We start from the raw sequence: 22,453 nt of genomic DNA, 5'->3' as shown, positions 1-22,453 counted from the left end.
TTTGTTTGGGCTTACCAAAACAAGCCGGTCTCTCAGAGGACTTCTTCTTCTTCTTCTTCTTCTTTTTCTTCTTCTGTTGGTTTTACAGCAGGTCATATCCACATAGGTTGCATTGCCTCCTCCTGCTGGACTGCATCAGCATCGACAGCTTCCCCAGATTCACCCACAATGTTCAAGGAAAACGTGGCACCACTTCAGCTTAATTTAGCCAAAACAGTGGTCTGAGTACAAAGTGCTGTCAGCTAGCTAGCCTGCTGAAGCTTCACGGGCAGAGATACGTCTCAATAAACTTGGAATAAATACCAAAGATGTTTCTTTAAAAAAACGAATCAAAACTTCTTTATTGTTGAAAATCAGTATAGAAACAAACATATATAGAAAAACATCAACAGCACATCCTCATGGTAACGTACACTCTCACTTTCTTTACAAAGCACTCTTCTGTTTTCAATGACTTTTAATAATGGCGTCTATGCGTGAATACAGTCAGGGATCCAGCTGAAAGTTAAAGGCACAGCACAGTTTTATGTTTCAGAAACAGCGTTCAATCAGGCGCGACGTCGTACAGAGGAATGAGAAAATGCCCTGCATCGCTTCAGACGGCGTGCCCTGCCTCCAGAACCTCACTGACCACACTTACTGGTGTGGTCGGTGAGGGCGGGAACTTAATGGCAGCCACAAGAAAGAACAAATGAAAAGCACCGTTAGCACATTAGCTCACAGCCCTAATCCAGCTGGATGTTTCGGTCTCTCTGAGATTCATAAACTTTATCGTTTTGTATTTCTTCGAGTGTCACGGTGACAAAGTGCGTAGTTTGACGGCCCTGGATCGGGTGGAAACGGCTGACCATTAACTGTCTGAAGTCGGCTTCGGCAGGTTGAATAAAGAAAGAAGGTGAGGTGCTGCATCGTTGCTTCCCGCGGTTCATAAAATCCCAGGAAGGAAAAGAACTCATCAGGTGCGTGTTCACCTGTAAACAGTGAATAATTCAAAGAGAGGTATCTCAGTTTCTCTATTGGACCATGATATGTACTTTGATGGTTCTGGATCAGGACCACAGAAACTCCTGGCCCTTGCCATATCCTTGCTAACAGAGTTAGCCCTCCTTTAGCTGCGCTCCAAACACCCGCCAAGGTTGTTTGCTCGTGCGGCCATCAGATGCGTTTGGTAAAACAAAGAAAGAGGCTGATTGTTTTGATAATTGCTGCGGCTGCTAGCTGTCAGGCTGCATCGTTAGCTTCTCGCCCCGCTTTAGCACGAGGCAACGAAACGAAGAAGAGCACATGATCGTACAGTAAAGGAAAAGCCACGGTGAGAGAAATGCATCTGCAAAAATGTATCGACGAAATACTTTCTCTCCATATACATATAAATACATTTCTGTTGTGCAAATTGCAAGTGAGGACGCCTCCGGCTGGCCAGCTTCCTGTTTGGGGTCATTTGGTCACGTTCGATCAACGCGTGTGCAGTTTGACGTGAGTTTCAGGTGTTTCTCCTAAGACGTGACCTTTTCCCAAAAATGTATCATGAGCTTCAGGACGTCTTTCTATCTCATCAGGCTGAATAATAATGATATTCATGAAGTCAAGATCTCCTGCTAAAGCTACGAAAACAGTCCTGAATCCCAAACTTTTAGCACTTTTCTGTCAGTGGACCAGAACAAAATGCTGATGAATACTCACTAAATTTGTAAAATGTTGTTCTTATTGTGGTCTGTGGCTGTCAGTTCATGTAGTCAGAGCATGTACATGAGGCAGAAAATGGGATTATCCAGCAAGTTTATCACACGTGGTGAACGTTTTCCACATGGTGCAGCCCTCACACACGCTAATCTGCTTGTTTATGGTGCCGCCAGTAGAGGACTGGTTTGACTGGTCAGCTGCCAGTTCGGCCTGTGTGAGCGTCAAGCAGGCTGACTTTTGATGCGATTGGACAGGAAAGAGCTCGACTGCAGACAAACAAAATGTGGTGAACGTCGGCACCAGAGGAGCAGCAGACGCCCGCTGAAGAAATGTAATCAAAGACTTTTTGATAAATAACATCTCACAAGTTATGAAAATAGTATTCCAGGGAGCCAGCTTCCCATTATTTCAACACAAAATAAAATCTATCTAGCGTGAGTCTGCAACCCTCCCACACTGCAGAGAGGAACCAAACCTCCATGGATCCTCCTGATCTTCTACCGGTTTAGCCTTGTTGCTTGATAAATAGTAAAGATGAGGCATGTTTGCTATTACATGTTTTCTTAAAATGCTCTCTCGTTACTAATTCCCTGACGAGTATGTCCTGTACATGTTTTTACAGCACTGGGTAAGGTGAGGCGGTCCAGAGGTTGGCAGATTAGTAAGGACCCCTGCTGGTGTCGCCGTCCCAGCCTGGCTGACAGCTCCTCCGCTGGGCTTCTCTGAGAACGCCTCGCTCTGTTCACCATTTGCCGGGGATGGGCGTCCCGCACTCGTACCACGACACGTAGTTGACGTGGGAGTTTCCTCCAATCTGGCCGAAGTGGACGGGTTCCTGACGGACGGCTCTGTAGAAACCTGGAGCAGAAAAAACAAGATGGCTGCTCAGAGGTTTCCTTTTACGAGTCAAAGTCCAATTCATTGGACATCCAGCCCCTGTTCACAGAGTGCTTCAGGCTAAACGTCTGCATGCACCCCACAGCTGAGAGGTCACTGTGAAAGCCTGAAAGAGGCTGTTTACCGGGTCTGGATGGGAGCTGGTCGGCTCTGAGCTGCCTTCCTGTCCTTCCATCCAGGAACGAGTCCACAAACTGACAGTGATCCTCCCCGAAGCCGGTCTGATCGCCGATGTTGTAGAATTTACCTGCATGGCGGAACGAGCAGAGGCGGGTCAGGACCGTGCTGAGATAAACACCTGAACGAGGCGCAAAGTTGAACCTGAACTCACCGTTGAGCGAGTCGCTCAGGTAGATCTTGTACCTGAGCGAGTTGCACAGCTGGACGCCGACAAACTTGCGGTACCAGGTCCTCTTCACGTACTGTTTGCCGTGGCAGTCGGAGTACGAGTCCGTCTTGAAGGGAAACTGAGTCCAGATGGCATCTTTTCCTGCAGAGACAGCAGGTCTGAGTCCGCTGTACACCAATGAGGATCAATCACTGAGGTGTTTTTGAATCTTACCTGAAACGTTCTCGCTCACCCGCGGGTCGGCTAACAGAAGGAAACAAAAGAGTAAAAGATTTAACACCTTCAATTCAGAAAACAGCTTCAGTTACAACCTGATTCTCAATAGTCTGAACTCTGGAAAACCTGAGTGAAACCAGAATCCATCAAATTCAGAGGAAACATATTTCCAAAAATCAATGAAGCCTCAAACAGTAAATTTATCATCTTTGTGCTGTTTTCAGGTCAAAGTGATCGCATTCTGTTTTATTCATGTTTTTCCAAATGTTCCTGACTTCCTGTTTTCTCCAAAATAAGAGTTCCCACTTCCTGGATGCATGTGCGCACGCACATTTCTAATCTAACACAGTTCTATTGAACATGAAACATGACACATAAAAAAATACTATCTGTACTAGCTGTCAGGACATCTGTCGTATTTATTTTTTTTTTGTGCGGCACCTTTGAAAACGATCACTGCAGGAGAATTAAACGTTTAAACCATTAAAATCTCAACAAAGAGAGAAAATAAGGTGACATCTGCTGAATCATCACACAGCGACTGGATCAATGCGGATCTTTTCTCTGCAGGAAGATTTGGCTTCCAGGGAGAAATAAGAAATCCACCTGAAAGCTCATTGGATGAACTAAGACGAGCAGAAACTGGACTGTCCTCTGATTTCCTTTGGTTTATCTGGTACGTTACCCGACTCGGTGTTGAAGGACACGGGCTCGCTGAGAGGACCTGCACCCAGCTCGTTCACTGGCTTCACCTTGAACTCGTAGCTGTGAATAAACAGAGATAGAAAAAGGTGAAACAACAGAACCAGAAGAGCCGTGATTTATGTTTCTAACTTCACAGAGAATCTCCAGTTCTTAAATCTCATACGATCCTGACGGCTGGTTCCAGTTTATCAAACGTTTCCTGATTCCTGTGCTGCTGGAATCAGACGCAGTTCTTAAAACCTGCCTTAAAAACGGATGGCGAGCAGGAGAAGAGATGAACTCTCCGCCGTCCTGAGCGGAGGCCCAGACTTCCTTCACACCAAATTCTTTTCTCTTCTCCAGCCTCATTAAAGCCTCAGTGAGCGTGACGGACTGACTCTGCTTATTTTCCCTCTCTGGACGTCTGGCCGTGACGCTCTGCTCAGGTCACTAATTGCTCGGTTTCTTCGTCGTGTTTGGACAGCTGAAGGTGGTGCAACCGGAGTGCCGTCTGAATGAATGAATAAATGCTCGCAGGACAAATTCAGAAACCTTTGAGGAGGTGCAGGAGGCATCTGAGCTCGCTGTGAAGTTTAATCTGTCAAACCAATCAGGACCAACGTGGAACAAAGACAAAGTCTGCCTGGAGACTGGGGTCAGATTCTCGTCTCGTCACTGTTAGATGTTTTAACCGACACTCTGGGCGAATGCGATGCTGAACTCCATGTCATTCGTACCTGCTCTCAGGTTTGAGGTTCTCCACGGCGGTGTGTGTCTGGTTGGTTGTCAGGATGGAAACCTGCTCTCCGTCAGGTCCTTTGGCGGTGGAGATGACTTCATACGCTGAAAGGAGGACAGCAAAGTCAAGACCGGATCAACGGAATCATGGAATACGACCCTGCAGCCAGAGGAGGAAGACGTTTCAGAAATTCGTACCCGTGGTGTCATTGTCAGTTTTCTCCCAGTCCAGGATGACAAAGGACGGACATCCCTCTACCGTCACTACGGTGAGGTTGGAGGGCGGAGACCTGGGCGGAGCCGTCACGTTGGCCTCACCGGGCTCGTCTTCGGGGAAGTAGTTGAGGGAGGAGGTGATGGAGCATGGCTCATCCGGTTTCTTGCCCGTTTGGTAGACGACGTGAGGCGCTGTGAGAGGAGGGGATCGGTTAATCAGCGTTTTGCGCGATGTGGCCGATGAACAAGGCTCCAGCACAGACCAAGTTTGGGCTTTTATGCTTCTACCTGGTTTCACATCCATTTTGAAGCCACGGATGAAAAAACGCTTACCCACGTAACGCTTCTTGCCCAAGGCATCAACATCCGAGCTTGGCTGTGGTTTAAAGAGCTCCGAGTCCTCCCAGGTTTCCTGTCGGCTGGCTAAACATAAAATACGAACAGACACAACATTAGAAATCCAGACCACCGTAACTTTTTCTCACAATGTTTGCGTGGCTGCTCACTGCTGTCGCTTCCCAAAAAGCAGGCAGAAATGAACCTTAAAATTATGTTTTTGGACAGGTAGTGTTGGCACCAATCAAAGGCAAAAGAGCTAGTTTGTCTAAGAGGTTTCATTTCTGTTTTTGTTGGAAAGAATAAAACTTGAGCACAAACTGGATGGACAAGCCTCAAACTGTTTGCTGAGGTTTGGCTAATGCCTCCAAACAAAAATGCTGTACAGATAAATCGTTCCGCTTTCCCAAAAGCCTTTAATTTACATTTGATGTGTCACTTTTTGACCCTGCATCAAAGATCTTATCACATTAGACTTGAAGCCATGTAACTGACAGGGAAATGTTCTCTCCAGATTCTATTTTACTGTCAGAGATTTTGTCTTTCGCCATGTTAGCCGGTTTACAAACATAACGTTAGCCGGTTTACAAAGTGGGGCTGACTGCCTTGTTAAAGTCGGCTTGTGTACAGACAGAGGTGGAAGTCTTCCTACCAGCCGTTGGCGGTGCAGAAGTCACAGTCTGTTTACGGTCCTGTTTGGTCGGCTTGGTGGTCACTGGTGAGACTTTGGGTTTCAGGATCGGCAACTTGTCCGTCTGCTTGAGGTTGTTCACTTTGTCTAAAAAACAATCCGATGATTCTTTATCTTGAGGTAAAACTGTATGATTGAAGTATCTTCCCAGTCGAGCAGATATGATTTGTCGCTTCTGGTTCTTACCTGTTTCTCCAGGTTTTCCCACCAAGTTTGGTTTCTTGTTGATTGGTATGGATGGGCGAGCCGGGGATCCTGCAACAAACATCATCGTTATTAATGAATTCATTAAGATCAATGAGAAATCATTCCTTTTTATAATCTACCACCAGCTGTTCTTTAGCCTTCCAGTAACAGTCGACTTTATCTTTGTGACCAAACCACCTGAGAGAGGACTCAAAAAAGCTTTTAGTCCTGAGGGGAAAACTGGACTCCTCCTTTAAAACCACGGGCCAAAAGTGGTGTCTTAACGTTTTCAAAGTGGTCATGACACAACAGAAAGGTCGCTGCTGTGAATCACACTCAGCCATGTTTGGCCTGTGAACACTTTCTGTCTAAATAAGGCAAAGAGCGAAGCTTTAACAGCGACTTTGGCTCCATTTTCAAGCTAGGTGCTCTCTAATCTCCTGGAAAATCAGTTTTTTGGAAAGTAAAACTCGATACCCGTTTCCAAACGCCAAATGAACCTGAAAACATGAACAATCCCGTGTAATTCGTGTGTGTTTTTCTAAAATCCACCACAGACCGGAGTCCAGAACCTGCAGCCAATTACACCCCCCCCCCCCATTTAAGGAGATGCCAAGATTCTTCACAATCAAGGAATTGACCCACTTCCAAAACTAAATGGAATAAAGGCAAAGCCAAAAACATGAAAGATGATGGAGCCCTGAAACTTTTTAGCTCTTAACATGAAACAATACAGACGCATTCCTCTCAATCAGTTCCATGTAAATATGTATGAGGGCTGCCTGTAGTGCCGAGATTGGCTGAATATTTACTCTTCTTCCTGAAATTATTTGGGCTTCAGGGAGCTCTGGTGCTTTTTGGGGTAAAACCTCTATTATTTTTAAACAGTTGGACATAAATTTAGAGTTTCCTGTCAGCAAAACATGGAACCGTGTACAGTCTTTATACTGGGAGGTCATAGTGGAAACTGTGGTGTAATTATAGTTCACGTTCAGCAAAGCCTCGTGATTACAGCCCAAGATTAAATGAAATAAATATTGGTATGATTTCCTCTTTTTAAACACAAACAATCCTGCAATAAAAAGCAAACAGCGGTTTCCACATTCTGATGAGAACTGCTCGATGCACGCCATGCTGTCCTGTTGCGTGAGGGTTTTCTAAACACAGCGTCTCTGCAGCAACATGTCTGAAGCTCATTGCGCTTACAATCATCCTCGCAATCAAGCAAGAAGCAAAGGCTGAAGCACGAGGACCCTGGACGGGAGCATTTAGAGAGGACGCCAGGTTCATCATAGGGTAGCGACAAACAGTTTCGTCTTTCAGTTCTGCGGCGGGAAAAAGCGCAGAGCTCGGCAAAGTGAGGTTCTTAAAAAGTAAGCTAACGATCAAGGCGGAACATACTTTCCAAAAAGGGAAAGTATGTTCCACAGGCTCTGCCGAAGCTCTTGGCCAAAGCTCTCAAGCTGACGGACAGTATTTTCTTGGTAGTCCTCTTAAAGATTTGCTTCTGGACACTTAATGCAACCAAACCATGCAGTCTTGGCGGCTTGGAGCAACTGAAGTGCTAGTCAGCACGTGGCACGAGCAAGTTCTGAGGTCAGACGGGTGAAGCTCATGCCTTTACCAACCATAAAACCGCTCTTCAACAGTGGGACTCGAGCGGCCAAACTGGTCAGGGAATTCAGACTTCTTGTCCTCCAGCAGCGAGTTGTTCACTGCAGCAGAAGAGGCACCGCAATTAAACCTGCGTCCGCCTTTAACACTCGTTCCTGGTTTATCTGAACTCTGAGCTTCTGATGCCAGAAGGTGCATTCCACTGTTTGCATTTTATCACAAAGTTCCTGTCAAAATGTTCTGGATCACTCAGATCAAGATGGGGACACAGGTAAAAACCACAGACCAGAGGAAGACACCAAAAACCAGTTCATGCTCGCTGCACAAGATGACCATGCACACCAGGACATGCACAATGAGACTCAGCACCACGACGTCCTGAATCAGAATCCTCTCAGCTTTGACCCCATTTCCACCCGGTTTTAACATGTTTTTGTGTGGTACGAATGCGATTGGATTGTCTGGACCACCTCTGAAGGTGGTCAGATGAGTCCATCCACAGAGGAAAAGCATGTACAACCATTGACTCCAGTATAGCTGATGGTAGGATGATAGGCACAAACTGGGATGAGCAGAGACCCTCCAGGGACCACCACGACCTGCAAGACCAGGGTCACATGACCAATGGAGGCAGGTGAGCTTGCAGTTGTTCAAACAAACCTCTCCGAAGCCTCTGATTGCTTTACATGGACAGAGTTAGCACGGCTAACCAAAGGGGTCACGTGGCCCTGCCTTCAACGCCGTAGGGATCCCTGGACAGAGCGCAGCATCACTTCCATTCACTTGAAAAATCAATTTTTTAGCTGTTTCAATCTAAATCTAAAAGCCGGCCAATTATCTTCAGTAAGACACCATGAAAACATCTGTCGCACTGTTTGTCCTTCTGTAACCTCATCATCAAATAAACTCATAAATTCATTAAAAATTGAGGTTTGATCACAGAAACACTTTTTAAGACCAGGTGGAAATACAAGGCCCAGTAAGACTTTTCTGTAAATATATACACAATTAAATATAACATCATCTTAAGCTCTGAAACAAATTGTTCAAATTTACTGAAGTCATTACTGATACTGATCTAAAATCTTCCCAAAGTTTGCAGATTTTTGAAGAACTGCATGAAAGCGCTTCAATAAATCATAGAAAAATGTTAAGGGGAAAGAAGTTAAAACACGACCTTCACACAGTCATTAGACTGAGAAACAGCCAAGAGTCCACATGGTCCCAACAGGTCTGACAGAACCACCTGAGACCTGGACCACAGCCTCAAACATCACCCCACCACCACCTCCACCAGACGGAGCACAGACTGACAGGATCTCTGCTGTTCCTGGACTTATATAACCACATCAAATAATCAAGCTGCAGCTCCAACGTCCACTTGATTATTTGAAGAAGTCATGACCAGAAACTTTGCTGAAAACCTGCAGAAGCTTGAGTTGAGACAACAAACATGTGGGACAAACGGCAGCATGGACGGACAGACCGATGGACGGAGGGACGGATGGATGAATGATGAACATGAAGGTATTAATGAAGAAAATGGATGGGGACAAAAACACCAACATGAGCTGCAGTGGAGGTGAAGATGCTGCAAAAGCGACTGAAGGGTTAATGATGGAACACAAAACGACAAACGACGTCTTGTTTACCCAGTCGAGGTCTGGACCATAAGGCTGGTTTAGGCGGGGAAATGCCCCGGTGTGGCTGTCCGTTGACTGTTGGGAGAAAACCGAGTGTTACGAAGGGAAAGAAAGTGTCTCTGAAAACTGAACCCGACACCAGAACAACCATTCAAGGACTGTGGGGGATGTTTAGAGAAGCTGAAAGAAACTCGACACATTCCAGAATTTGGTCCTGTTACCAGGTTTGTCTCTAATATTGAAGCATGAAACCTTCAAAGTGTGTGTTTGCATGAATTAATCATCATAACTTCAGCTAGAGGAGCTTAAAGTGGACTCATCTGGTTGTTCAAGTGTGAGGCTCACTGAGCAGGTCACAGTTAACAGACACAAAGTGGATTTGAAAGCAGTAAATGAACATAAAAACAGTAAAACTGTTGAAAATAGATGAGACTCTGGGAGACATGGACCACAGTGTGGAAACAAACTCGACCCGTTTTCTTTTTCCTTTGGCATTCAGAGAACATTGCAGCGAGTCATCAAACACATAACCAGGATCCAATGACGTCAAACAATCCAAAACCAAAGTCAGCAGCTTCACCTGAGCGTGAGTGAACCAGGTGAACAGAAGCAACCAAACAATGTTCAAAGAGCTAAAACCACTACTGCAAAGGTGAGTGAAGCCTGGCAGGTGTCAGGAGGAAAGTCAACGATAACCCTTCAAATCACTAATTCACATGCTCTCCTTCGTTTGTCCACGTCTTTCACACCTTTAATGAAGGATGTCAGTGGGAACAAAACTTTGAATTGAGTGATAGAAACCAAATTGCAAACTACATTCAAAACAGTGTCAACCAACGAGGTGTGCCACCTGTCTGTTGATCACATCAAAGTATTGATAAGACTGAAACTTTATCTTCATTTATGTTGACTGAAATCTTCTCTTGGTGATGGTCATGTCTGGCCAAATCACACGTTTTCCTCCAACTTCCTGACAGCTATTAAAAGGAATATCAGTAACCCATAAACTGCTTATCAAGCACCCAGATTACTAATCTGAGGACACAAATGACTAATTTAGGAAAACAGCATATCAAGAAAATTCCCTCTGACACTTGTTGGCTTTACAGGGAGGAAGCATGTGGGGAAGTCTCACAGGAAGGAAGTACGTAGAAAATAATGTAAGAAGGTGAAGAGGAGTCAAGAAACATGAGGATTACCCCCGAGTATGCCGGAGGTCGGGGATGAGTTACTGGGTCTAGAGGAAGAGTGTGGCAGTCTGAGGCCGTGAGAGAAGGGAAAGAGGGGGTTTCTTGATGAAGGCCTCATGGATCTGACAACCGTGGTAGCTGCCGGTTTGTAAGGCTGCAAAGGCAGCAGTGGAGAAGGATTTCTTTTGCTGCTTTGACCTAAAAGATCAAAAACAGTTGCGGGGCCTGTGTTACACTCTGATCTGGTCTTTATCTGAATTGCCAGTCAAGCGAGCTTGCAGCAGCCCTGAGCAGTGATGTTAGTGATGGAGGTTTTTACTCTGATGGACGATCACATTCAATGTAATCAAATTAACAGATGAGTTTGATGGGATCAAGAGAGGTCATCAAGCGCTCACAATCTGGGGAAACACAGTCATTTAAGCTGCTGATGAGTTTTGATGACGCGACCATGACTGTAGGATTGTGTGCCGCATGCAGACATTGGAGGCCATGTTGGATGAAATGTGTTTAAACGGTGCAGCTCCTGGAGCGAGCAGCCAATCCTGTGGACAAAAACTTGACAGCAGAGTGACGTGGAAGCCAATGGGAAGCTCGAGGGAACAAAATGGTTGCAGATTAACAGCAGACACAGACAGAAAGAGCAAGACTGCCTTTGATTGCAAGACACAGGAAGCATTTCATGAGGTCATCATTACCCCAGTTGTTATTTCTGGCTCTCTCATTGGCCAGAGCTGATCTCAGCAGCGATGATCTGTCCTCTGATTTGCCGAAAGCTGTGTGGGAGAGAGAAGGTTTAACTCCACAAAGACCTGACATTTTTTGGTTTAAGAGACGCTCCACAACCTATTGAATCAAAAGGGAAAAGTGAAATAAGACATATTTCAGTGACAGGATGGAGGTCAATCATGAAAAGAGTCAGTGTGGAAAAGGTTGAAAGCACATACAGAAGTGACAGAAACCATTTGCGGATGACACTCTCATTTTCATGGAGGTTCTGGAGGGAGTTCATTCAAAGATCCATCTCATTAACAAGGAAGTTGTTCAAACTTTCTAACCACAAACGTATTTTAATTTCAAATCATCATTATTTCAGTCGATACAGAGGCACCAAAAGAAGGTATGAGGAGACTTTAAGGGTTGAAATCTTTAGCTTTCAAAAGCAAAGTTTTACATTTTGGAAACTGTGACTTTTCTAAAGAAACTAGTTTGGAAGAGACGTGATCAAACTTTGAAAAAAGAAAGTTTTGCATTTTAAGAGCATCAGTTTTAGCTCAAAGTTTCCTTGTGATCAAACCAGCACCATGACGTCACACCCAGCAAAAGGTAAATGGTGGAGGGTCCAGTCAAAGGAAGGTTTCTGGCATTTTCTTAATTCTCCAATGTAAAACAGCAGTTCACTGACAGCAGCTTGGCCTTTAAAGTGTAACTGTCTGCAGATGACGCCCTTATTTTCATGGCGCTCATGAAGGGAGCCTGTCAGATACAGCAGCATTCCTTCAAATAGCAAAGGGCTTATTTTTTACTGTCCTCTCTCAGCAGGTGCTTTACAGCACAGTCAAAACCACAAACTGATCTATCAGGATTCAACTTTTCCAAAACATGGAGATTTTTTCATAAACAATGACATAAAAAGGGAAGTTGGTGGGTGGAAATTACCAGCAGGGTTATGAGGCTTCTCAGGTGCAACAGTGGGCGCCTTAGTAGTCTGCCCCTGATGTGAGTCGCCATTGGAAGGTAATTTAAGGAGGGGGAAGGCTGTGGCTGTGGCGTTGACGCGAGGGACTTTGGTGGGCAGGAGTTGGGGGAGGGCAGGACGACGATCCGCTGGCCGGTCGGTGTCGTTTCTAACAGTATTTCCTTTGTCTGGGGTGGGAGAGGAGAGAGGTACGGTGACGATGGGAATCTGATTACCTGAGGTTTAATTTAAGACACTGATGTTTGTTTCGGGTTGATTCACATTGAATTTGCTGTATTTCAAACTGGACAGACATGCATCTTGATTCATTTCATCATCTCCAACACTTGTGGAGAAGTGACAGTCACCAGATACATGTCTTTGAAATTCAGGTTTCTTTCAAATAGGACTGGGTATCGAGAGCTGAAGTCAAACTGTGGAGTGCCAAAAACTGTCGGAATGTCCAGTGAAAACTAAGTATTTCAATATATTTCTTTAGACTTCTGAAGTTACAGGATTTAAAAAAGTTTTGGTATTGTGTTTTGTGTATGATACCCAGCCTGACTTTCCGATGAGACTCTCCAGTTAGCAAATAAATGATTGCAAGGATCAGGTTTTGTCCCATAATCTTGTACCTCATAGAAATACAGAAAAGTCCAGAATACAGTGTACTTGTGAAGAGACGGGGGACAGGAGTTTGGGGGGGGGTTGCAGAACGGCTTGTGTTGTCATTCCCCGGTGGGAAAATCCAACAACGTCTGCGTCTGAACGGGCTGACATGCAGTCCTGTCATGCAGACTGATGGAACATGGGAAAGACGTCAGGAAGCAGCCATGGTGAGGACTGAGGACAGGTACAGGTGGACAGACAGACAGACAGACTTGAGGAGGAAGGGACAGATGGATGATGCTCATATTTACAGATTCTGAAAAGGAGGGTCCAGCAGAACAATCTTCAGGTGAGATGTCCTTCCTAACAAGTTATTTAATTGTTGAGTCCCTGGACCAATCACTGGCTTGTGCTGGTTGGCTAAACATTGCTTAAGTCTGCTGAACCTAATTTTAAATTCTACTTCCCAAACAAACTAATGGGGATTCGGAAAATTTGGTAAACTTGGGAAAATCTTTAGTGAAAGGTGCACAAAAAAGGAAAAAGCTTTATACAGATGAATCAACTGATTTCATTGCTACTGTCCACATCGCTGTCAAGCACCAGGATCTTATTAGCTAGCATGTTATTAGCTAGCATGTCAGCTGATATATGAACTGGATGGGGATGAATTTTCAGACTAAATAACTTGTTAAACTGGAAACTTGGACAGCGATATTTAGCATTTTCACATCTGTAGCATCTGAGGACGAAGAAACACTGAAGTTTGAGGAAAATACAACAGATGACTGTGGAAGAAGAAAAGCAGAAGAAGAAAACTGATGGTGTCAGATGCACAAATGAAGCATCACTGCAGTGACATGACCTTTAGCAGCATGGTTTCAAAAACTAGCCGTGGCTGCGCTCAGGGTGGGCGGGGCAAATTGAACTTACTCGTAGCACCTGACCTCCAGTGACATCATCTCCACGCCTCGCATCGACTTTCTAACTGGGCTCAAGGCATGCTAGCATGCAGCCAATCACAACAGCTGCACGTCCCAGACCCCGCCCCCTCCCAGGTGCATCACTGGGCTCAGCTGAAGCAGGTAAAGACAGGCTGCGAATAAAGCTGGATGATTAAAAAAAAAGCATCTTTCTCATTACCCAGTGACACATGAGGCCATTTGGGCTCAGCAGAGCCGGGCAGAGGTAACGTTTCCTGGTGGCTCTCAGGCGGCGCTGTGGGAAATAATACGTTTGGTTTGGAGGAAATGAATATTCAAACAAACATGGCGAAAGTTCAGGACAAAAACAACGGATCTGCTTGGAAACCCAGTTTAAAAGAAGCAGCCACAGCGGCTGGGTTGGACTGATACGGCCTGAAAACGGATCCTACATGGTTAAACACTGTGTCTGCTCAGTGGTGTCCTCTTTCTTCAACTTTACTGAGGTTTTTCTGGACAAAAAGACCAAATCTGCAGCAGCTCATGTTGAAAACTTGATGCAGTTTGTGAATATTAGCAAACATGACGTTCAGGCAGCTTTTATCTCTGCACAGATTTTAACACGTCAGGGTCAGTTTGGACGTTTCAATCAGTCGAACCCGACCGGGACGCTTTCTGAGGACAAACTCTCTCTGCGAGCCTGAGTGGAAGAATGAAAAGCATGAGAGGAAGTGATGTGTTTGTGTATGGAGGGAAGAAGAAGAAGAAATAATCACCGAAAGAAGTGCGAGGAGCTCCGGGGAAAGCCGGGTTTTTGAGCAGAGGAGAGAGTCGAGTCCTGTTGTGCAGAGCTGCGAACGAGTCGACACATAAACAACGAAATATGAAAGAAATTCATTTCCTGGTTTCTTTCATTTGTGTTCTTGTCATGAAACAGATCAGATGAACTGCTGCCTCTCCTGGATCTCTACCAGAGTTAAGTCTTTGGGCTCAGACTCACTCTGGCTTCTGGCTCGCTCATATTTTACTGATTAATCAGACAAATCAGGAGGTAAATTGGTCAGATGAATTAGTTGCAGCGCCGCGATTCCTCATTCAGTTCAAGTGGAATAAAAGATTCAGGTTTGTGATTCTTTTGGAAGCTTCCTGCTGCAGACTGAGAGGTTTTCTAACCAGCCTGAACTTGCAGTGACGTCTGTCAGAGCTTTATTCTTTTTTTAATCATCATCGCCTCTGAAAACAGATGAGGTGGATTACACACAACAGTCCAGCATGTACCGACTGTACATACCTGCACAGCTATTAAACAAATTCCTTGACTAATGTCAGGCAGAAATAATGACTGAGTGGCAACAAACGCTGCCTGAACAAGTTCAGTAATACTGTAAGTCAATTAAAGAAAGTCCAAATCTTACCGGGACGTGGAGGGAAGAGAGCGTGGGGGCCGAGAGGCTTCTGGGAAACAAAAAATGACAATTTACAGGCTCATCTGTGTCCAAAAGAATTTCAAATCAATAAAAAAAAAAAGCTAAATTAAAAAAAACATACATCAGCCACAAATCCCAGAGTGCACTGCTTCAAACTCTAATTTACATAAATGCTAATTAAACGTTGAATTCACTGAAATGGTTTCACTTTAACATTGGCAGCCTCAGGCTTCCATACTCAGGCGACCAGTGAGACTTCACAGCGTGAGCAAATGAAAACATTTAAATCTGCCGTGAAACAGGAAGTGTGTGCAGACTGCTACACAGCCTCGACCTTTGACCCCTTTGAGACGAAACGGAACGGCTCGTCTGTCTGCTGGGAGGTCTGCGTCATTCTGCACACGTGTTTTATACAACATACATGTGCTGAGAGCGTGGGACGGGCAGAAGGCACAGGAAGCTAAACACGGCAGGGATGGATGAAGTCATGGTCCTCCTGATTGGTCTGAGCTGCTAAAGCCAGAACACAGCACTGACAGAGCCACTCTTTAAAACTGTGAAATGTGAGGAAGCCGCGGTATTTTCAGGATGAAGATATAATGTTTTCGGGGGGGCAGTTGGGATACTGCCGGAATAAAGTGGCAACATTCTGAAAATAAAGTCTGCAGCGCAGCAGGTTACGTACCAACGGCTTCGTGAGAGGATTTCGCAGCTTGTACGGCTTCTGCACGTTCTTATCTGTGAAATCCAGAAAAACATGGATGAATGTCAGAGCAGGTGGTTTCTGCCATCCCCGCCTTCCACTCAAAACCATCAGGACTAACTCTTCTAATTAAAGAGTTCAGATTGAGTGGAGGTCCAGTCCTTACTGCCCATGTTGGTGTTGTGGATGACCGGTTTACTCCACATGCCGCTGCGGTCGTCCTTGTTGGACCGGACGCCGAACTCGTAGGGAGTGTTGGGTTTCAGGTTGTCGATGACGGTGTCGCTGGTTGGGCAGGTCTGATAGATCCACTTCCTGTTCCTCTCCCTGTAGCGGATGGTGTAGAACCTAAAGGCAGGCGGGGAGGGGGGGGTCAGAGTCAAACAGGTCTGAAACAGCGAGAAGGAGGATGGACCTGAATCCCAAAGAGGAAACAGACCGTTTAACCTCTACTCACAGCTGCTTTAACTCACCACCAAAGCCTTCATTATACGTCGTCAGAGAACCGTGAATGTTTCCACAAAATGATCTGCCACTTCCTTCAGGAGGAGGTTCAGTCTGGATCAAAGTCATTAACAGATTGATCTCAGTGACCGATGAATGGATTCTGGGATTTTTTGTTGTGTGGCGATCGGGTCGGACCCGATATTGTGAAAAGTGCTTGATCATCTGAGATGAAGCTGCTAAAAGGCTACAAACTGGAGAAGCAAAGTGTTCAGCTCAAAAAGAAATGAACTCATCAACGTTTCCTCAACCACACCACCAAAGCGACAGAATGCACCTTTGTACGGTTTGTTGACTTTGCCAACGACTGGAGCTCAGCGCCTCGCCAACGCCAAGCGCTCTCTCCAAGGCGAGCGAGACCCCAAAGAGCCGGAGAACAACAAACAAACGACACGGACGAGCCAACGCCAAGTCTTCAGGCCTTGTGGTTTCTCTCTCGCCGTCTGCAGCCGCCGTGACCTCAGCGTGGAAACAGCTTCTCCCGTTAGGTGTTGTTAATTCTGGCGGCAGCACAGCTGATCTCCACTTTCACCCTCATGTCGTGTTTTTCAGAGCAGGGCTCCAAAGAATCCGAAGCAGCAGCCAAACACTCCGCAGAAGGAACTGACATTAGCTTTAATAAGACGCCCGGGTGGCAGAGGACGCAAGCTTTCCGACGGCTTCTCCAACTTGTTTGACAGGGAAGGAAAAAAATGGGTGACTGGAGGCAGGAGAAGGCAAGAGCTGATGGAAAAGAGAGCCGGCGTAACATCACTCAACGCACGGGCGCGAGTTTTCAGGACGCTAAGTCCAACCATTCGTCATCTTGACTGTTGGAAGGTTTGGCCGGTCGATGCCATTTGTCACTGCGTGCAGAGAAACAAGAAGAAGTTTGAAAAAAAGGATTTCTGAACACCAGAAACACTCATGAAAGGAGGTGAAACACTTTCATGTTCAGCAGCAAACCAAGGACGTCCTGTCGTCTGAAGGATGAAAGACTCCGTATGAACGGCTTCGTATAAATCATCAACATGTGTGAGGAGCCTTCAGATGCAGGTGATGCTGTCAGGCCGACGGTCGATCTGCTGTATTTCATGTTTGACCACACGGCAGGTCTTTTTCCTCACTAACAGGCTGGTTTCCTGAACATCTGAAGGCCTCGGTCTGCTTCAAACAGACTCGGTCATCAGAACCGCAGGAGGGAAGAAGATGGAGGACGGCAACCAACCGCGTCAAAAACCCAGATAACGGAGGACATTTTTAGGCCATTCCCGTCCCGTTAGCAATCAAAGCTAACGAGCTCATCAGCTAACAAGCAGTTTAGTAGCTTATTAGCTTGAGGAGCTTTACTTTCCCTCCTCAGTGAGTCGTTACTGAATGAAATCGTGAAATTCAGAATTATGACGTACAACTCAGATAATTAAAAGATCATTTCTTTGACGTTTGGATTCTTGTAATGATGACGTACAATTTCTATGATTATGACATTGATGCAAACTGCTCACAGGATCTTTTCTCATAATTAAAACACGTGTTCGTGTTAGAAGTTCTGCCATCATAAATCTGACGAGCTGTGTTTCCTCACCCGTCCTCCAGACACTCGTTCATGATGTTGCCTTCGTAGGGCGTCTTCAGGTAGTTCCCCCAGGACAGCAGCACCGCCGTCGGGCTGACGGAGCCGATCACCAGGTGGAGCGGCTTCTCCAGGTTCACCTTCCCTGTGGAGGCAGGGGACAGGGGACAGAGTGAGATGTCCCGTCGGCATGCACGGCGGGTTAAACCAAACAGGAAGTGGTCGGCGTACCTGTGCAGTGTTTCTTCACGTCGTTGACTGGGATTGGCTGGACGGCCACCAGGTATTTAGGCTCTGCGTCTGAAACAAAATGTGGATTCAGGTTGAGATAAATAAACCTTGTGCAAATGTTTCGGCCTTTGTTTCAGAAACAGAACAAACAGGTGATTCGTCACGTTTCAGTTCGAGTCTCAGCTCCTCACGTCAAACCAACGACGCCCAAACTTTGAGCCTTTGAGCCCCAAAACAAAAACATTTCATTCAAATTACTTTCAAATAGACTTCATCAGATTACAGCCGAGTCAAAGGGCTGAAGATGAGTCCAAGTCACGTCTGCTCAGAACACCGTCAAGTACCTCAAACACCACCACCAGAACAAGGCTTAGCTGTAACTTGTAATAGTCGTAGTAGTACTACTGCTTTTACTGCTGCTGCCATTCCAGCCAGTACAACACGTGCTGCAGCACAGCGTTGATCCTGAGGGAGCTCGGAGGGGCAGAAACATGTGAGGAATGCTGACCGTGATGATGATGATGACGATGACGTCATGGCGGGTATTAAAACGACCCCCAGAGCAGGCGAGCAGATGTGAACGATTACAAACACGACATGTTGAAACACTTTTCAGTCGACTTCTCGTCTCTTTCAGCTTCGAGTCTCACGTCTCAGTTTGTCAGTTTAACAAAGCAGAAAAACACAAGACAAATACGCAAATCTTCAGGGACAATCTCTCAAAATATTATCACAGGAGAGTTCCAGGTCGTTTCAGAGCAGAACAATCAAACCAGGGAAGTCGATTTACACGTCGAGTGAAAGCGAGTCTGAAGCAGCTTCAAGCTTTTCTTCACGTTTGAAGACTGAAACGTCTTTTCTCTGCTCGTCTCCACGCCATGTGCAAACAAAGTTATGTCTCCATCAATGAAACAAGCTCCGACAGAAACGTCCAACCACACAACAGAAACACCATCAGGGGGGTGAGGGCGTGACGGGCGAGGCGCCCAGCAGCATTATGGGTAAAGTCTGCGGGTGATTACCGGTGAAGCCGAGTGGGCAGGAGCAGTATTCACTCTCAATATCTGATTCATTTCAACTTAAATCTGTTTCACTCGTTCAGAAAATCTCATTCTGAAATCAGAATATCCCGCGACACGACTGCACCTGCTTCGTTTCATGTGTTCATTTCATCATGTCATCTCAGTAAGACAAACCTGGACTGTCTGAACGTCCTCGAGCTGCTCGCCCCAAAACAAACTCTGCTCCCATCCGTCAAAGCTCCGTACAGTGACAGGTGGAAACATGCCCCGCCCCTTCCCCTCCTGACCCCATCAATCACCTGAAATCACCTGTGAGAGCGAGCGGAGGTCATGCTCCGTTCCCTCCTCACTCTCTTTCTGAGCTGTGTTTGTCATGAAGGTTCAGGGCCAGCCGACGGCGTTTCGATCTTCATCTTTCAGAAAGTTTCCTTTTTAAACGTCTGAACACTTGTTTTAAAAATCCTGATATTTCCTGTCATCCCTCAACAATCTCCACACGACGTCTGACTTCATGAATAAACTGTGAACATGACCTCTCTCCCCCTTAAAGACAAGCAGATATAATATGGTCAGAACGGCGTCTTGTAGCAGAGCACAGATAAAGAACAACAGCAGAGGAAACGGTGAATTATCGCGTCTCCCAGAAACCACGAGCGGCGTCGGATTCACAGAGTCAACACTGCGGTGGCTGATCCTCCCCGAGCTGCTGATGGATGGTTTTCTGCTGAGGGCTTTTAACCAGGAAGGTAAACGGCAGCGCAGCCCCCACAGGGTTTGACTGACAGGTGACCTCAGGGCACAAAGAGCAGCGATGAGAGACGAGCGGCGAAAATGGAGACGGTGATTAAATTAAAAGTCTCCCAGCGGAGCTCAAACTTCTCCTGAAACTAAACTGTTTATATCTGTTTGTCATTCATCTTCTGGGTTTAATTTAGCTAAAGAATGCAAAGTAAACACAACATGGACCTGGATGTCTGATTTTCCAAGCTACACTTGAACACAGCACGTGACACGGTGCCAAAGAGCAAAAAAACACACAAAACCCAAACTTGAATTATTGGAATAACAGACTCAGTAGATGTTTGGGTTGTGAGGGATCTGTCCACCAAACTTCAGCCAAATTTAGCCGTTTTTAAATCGAGCCCACAGCTCGTGTCCTCTGAAAAGAAATGAAGCTCCCACAGCTCAAAACATTCAGGAGAAGGAATAAGTCACCATCACGTGGAGCAGAGGTGATCAGCGCACCGAACTCCAGCCAAACGAGGCCGTTTTTAAACACAGTGCACAGCTCACGTCTGTGCGCTCTCATCAGAGAGGAAGTCAGCCTCGCACAGTGATGAAACGTCCTGCAATAGTTTACACCAAAAATCTGCAAGAGTGCAAACAAAATCAGCCCCCAGAGAAAACAGTGTTGAAGGACGACTTTCCGCAGAGCCTGTTAACCCCCTCCGATGATACGCTCCTGAAACACATAACACCATCACAACTTTACTGGGTTTTTGCGGTGACGGGATGGAAATTGTTGGCTGAGCTTCAGAAGAAGGATCAGAGCCACCTGCTGCAGAGTCCTCTGCCTCTCAAAGCTTCTCACATTCTGCTTTTCCCCAAAGTATTTCTGCAGAAACTCCCTGTTTCCCACGAGTCTGAAGGTTTCAACATGCACACAAAGAAACATTACCTTCAGTCCCACAAGAGATTCCTGCACAAAATGCTGCTTATATTTATGAACCAGTCTGTCGGGAAACAAAACCACACTGTCCACCGAACTCCAGCCACATTTTGGGATGTTTTGCCTTGAACATGCAGAGACTCTTTGTCTCATAAGACAGAAAAAAATTCAGCTTCGCAGTGTTTCTCAGATTTTTAACGCTTGACCAAAACAATGAACCACTTTGCTGAGATGTACGGAAGCCTAGAGAGGACAAAACTTTAAATAACAATATTTAAACATTTCCAGTACTTCTTTAAACTTTTAACTGTTGAAAAAAAGATCAAATATCATGAAGAATATTGACACAAATATTGAAATATAACAAATAATGAGCATGTGCACGTTGGCGCGTCGTCTTACCCATCTCGGTCTCGTACGGTTGTCCGTTCTCGGGCAGCTGGATGAACTGTTTGGAGAACATGCTGCTGCCGTAACCCAGAATGTAACCCTCCAGCTTCACGTCCGGACTCGGACGCACGAATTTCATCACGATGGTGTCGCCGGTGGCGTTGATCCGAACCTTCATGTTCTGACGGCGCACTGAAGACAAGAAGATGAAATAAGAAAAATAATCACAACAGGTGGAAATGATGAAATGCTGGACTGAAACGTAAATTTGCACCTGAGTTAAGTTCAAATCTCACATCTCGTTGCTTTCTTTAATCTTTAATTGCTGAGTGACACAAAGTCTCACATCAGCAGAGAAACGGAGAATCTGAAAACACGACATTCAGACTCAGAGAAAAAGGCTGTTTTCCATTAAGTGGATTTGTTTTCAATAATGTTTCCTTTTCTAACAGTCTGGAAATAATCTCAGCGCTCCACATGCTGCTGTCATTTCAGAGGTTTTCCTTTCCTGCTGCGGTGCCAGTGAGCTCCGTACAAATGGAGACTTTCTTTGCCAAATTGTTCTGCTAATTAAGTCGCTCCGCTCACATGAGAACGAATTGGAGGTAATTGTAAGAGAAACACTTTAACAAACGAGACCAATCAGCTCTCTGTTCTGTTCTGCCTCCACACTTCGGCCTCCTCTGGACTATCGCTCCTCTTCCTGTTGGAGGAACGATAAGTTGAGAAAGTCTGAAGTTTGTTTTGGCTCAAAGACGCTTCGAACACAAACTGGAAGTCAGACAAGAAATGGTGCTCATACTCGAGCGGCCGCGTTAGCACACGTTAGCGCTGCGGCTACAGAACGACTTCCTGTGAGCTGGCGGATGATTTATCTGAGAAGAAGTGAACAGCAGCTTTGATCAGAGGCGACACAGAAACCTCTTCGGTCTGAACTGAAATATCTGGACCACGTTTGGTGATCCTTGGACTTTTCCTCCAGCGCCACCATCGGGTCACCATGCTAACGTGTCCAACAGTTTGTGAGCAGCAAAAACCTGCAGACATTCCCATCAGCCTCAGCAACTGTTTACTGATAAGTAGCGAGCGTTAGCACGCTAATACGCTAAACAGAGATGGCAAACATGGTAAACATTTGACCTGCTAAACATCAGCGTGCTAGCATTGCCACTGTGAGCATGTTAGCGTTTAGCTCAAAGCGCTCACAGAGCTGCTCGCACAGCGGCTGATTGGTCACGTCTGTTTTTTCCTGGTTGGACACCAAACGATCAAGCGAGCGTCTGTTACTCTTCTGTTCAAAGA

At 45.8% G+C, this 22,453-nt stretch overlaps 2 protein-coding genes across 13 annotated transcripts in view; one reads left to right on the top strand and one right to left on the bottom strand.

Moving 5' to 3' along the window:
- The window catches only part of LOC139351966 (zinc finger protein 260-like), a 189,889-nt gene that overhangs the window by 64,403 nt on the left and 103,033 nt on the right, over nt 1-22,453 (top strand). The gene's annotated exons all lie outside the window — the stretch shown is intronic.
- abi3bpb (ABI family, member 3 (NESH) binding protein b) lies at nt 1,617-21,339 on the bottom strand. Of its 12 annotated transcripts, XM_070958012.1 has the most exons (22): nt 21,164-21,339; nt 18,071-18,139; nt 17,852-17,984; nt 15,950-16,131; nt 15,766-15,818; nt 15,069-15,108; nt 14,430-14,504; nt 13,874-13,948; nt 12,103-12,309; nt 11,142-11,219; nt 10,453-10,641; nt 9,263-9,328; nt 5,997-6,065; nt 5,772-5,897; nt 5,117-5,206; nt 4,766-4,975; nt 4,567-4,672; nt 3,831-3,910; nt 3,143-3,172; nt 2,912-3,070; nt 2,705-2,827; nt 1,617-2,541 (listed from the first exon to the last, which is right to left on the bottom strand). In XM_070958012.1, the coding sequence occupies exons 1-22, from the start codon at nt 21,327-21,329 to the stop codon at nt 2,426-2,428; spliced, it is 2,442 nt and encodes an 813-aa protein (XP_070814113.1). In that variant the 5' UTR covers nt 21,330-21,339; the 3' UTR covers nt 1,617-2,425. The 12 variants fall into 12 exon arrangements, with proteins under 12 accessions (XP_070814113.1, XP_070814114.1, XP_070814116.1 ...); XM_070958013.1 differs by lacking the exon at nt 9,263-9,328; XM_070958015.1 differs by lacking the exon at nt 10,453-10,641.

The sequence above is a fragment of the Chaetodon trifascialis genome, chromosome 24 (genome assembly GCF_039877785.1).
Source record: "Chaetodon trifascialis isolate fChaTrf1 chromosome 24, fChaTrf1.hap1, whole genome shotgun sequence".
NCBI lineage: Eukaryota > Metazoa > Chordata > Actinopteri > Chaetodontiformes > Chaetodontidae > Chaetodon > Chaetodon trifascialis.
The sequence above is the reverse complement of the archived record's forward strand: the minus strand, read 5'-3'. Positions and strand labels throughout refer to the sequence as shown.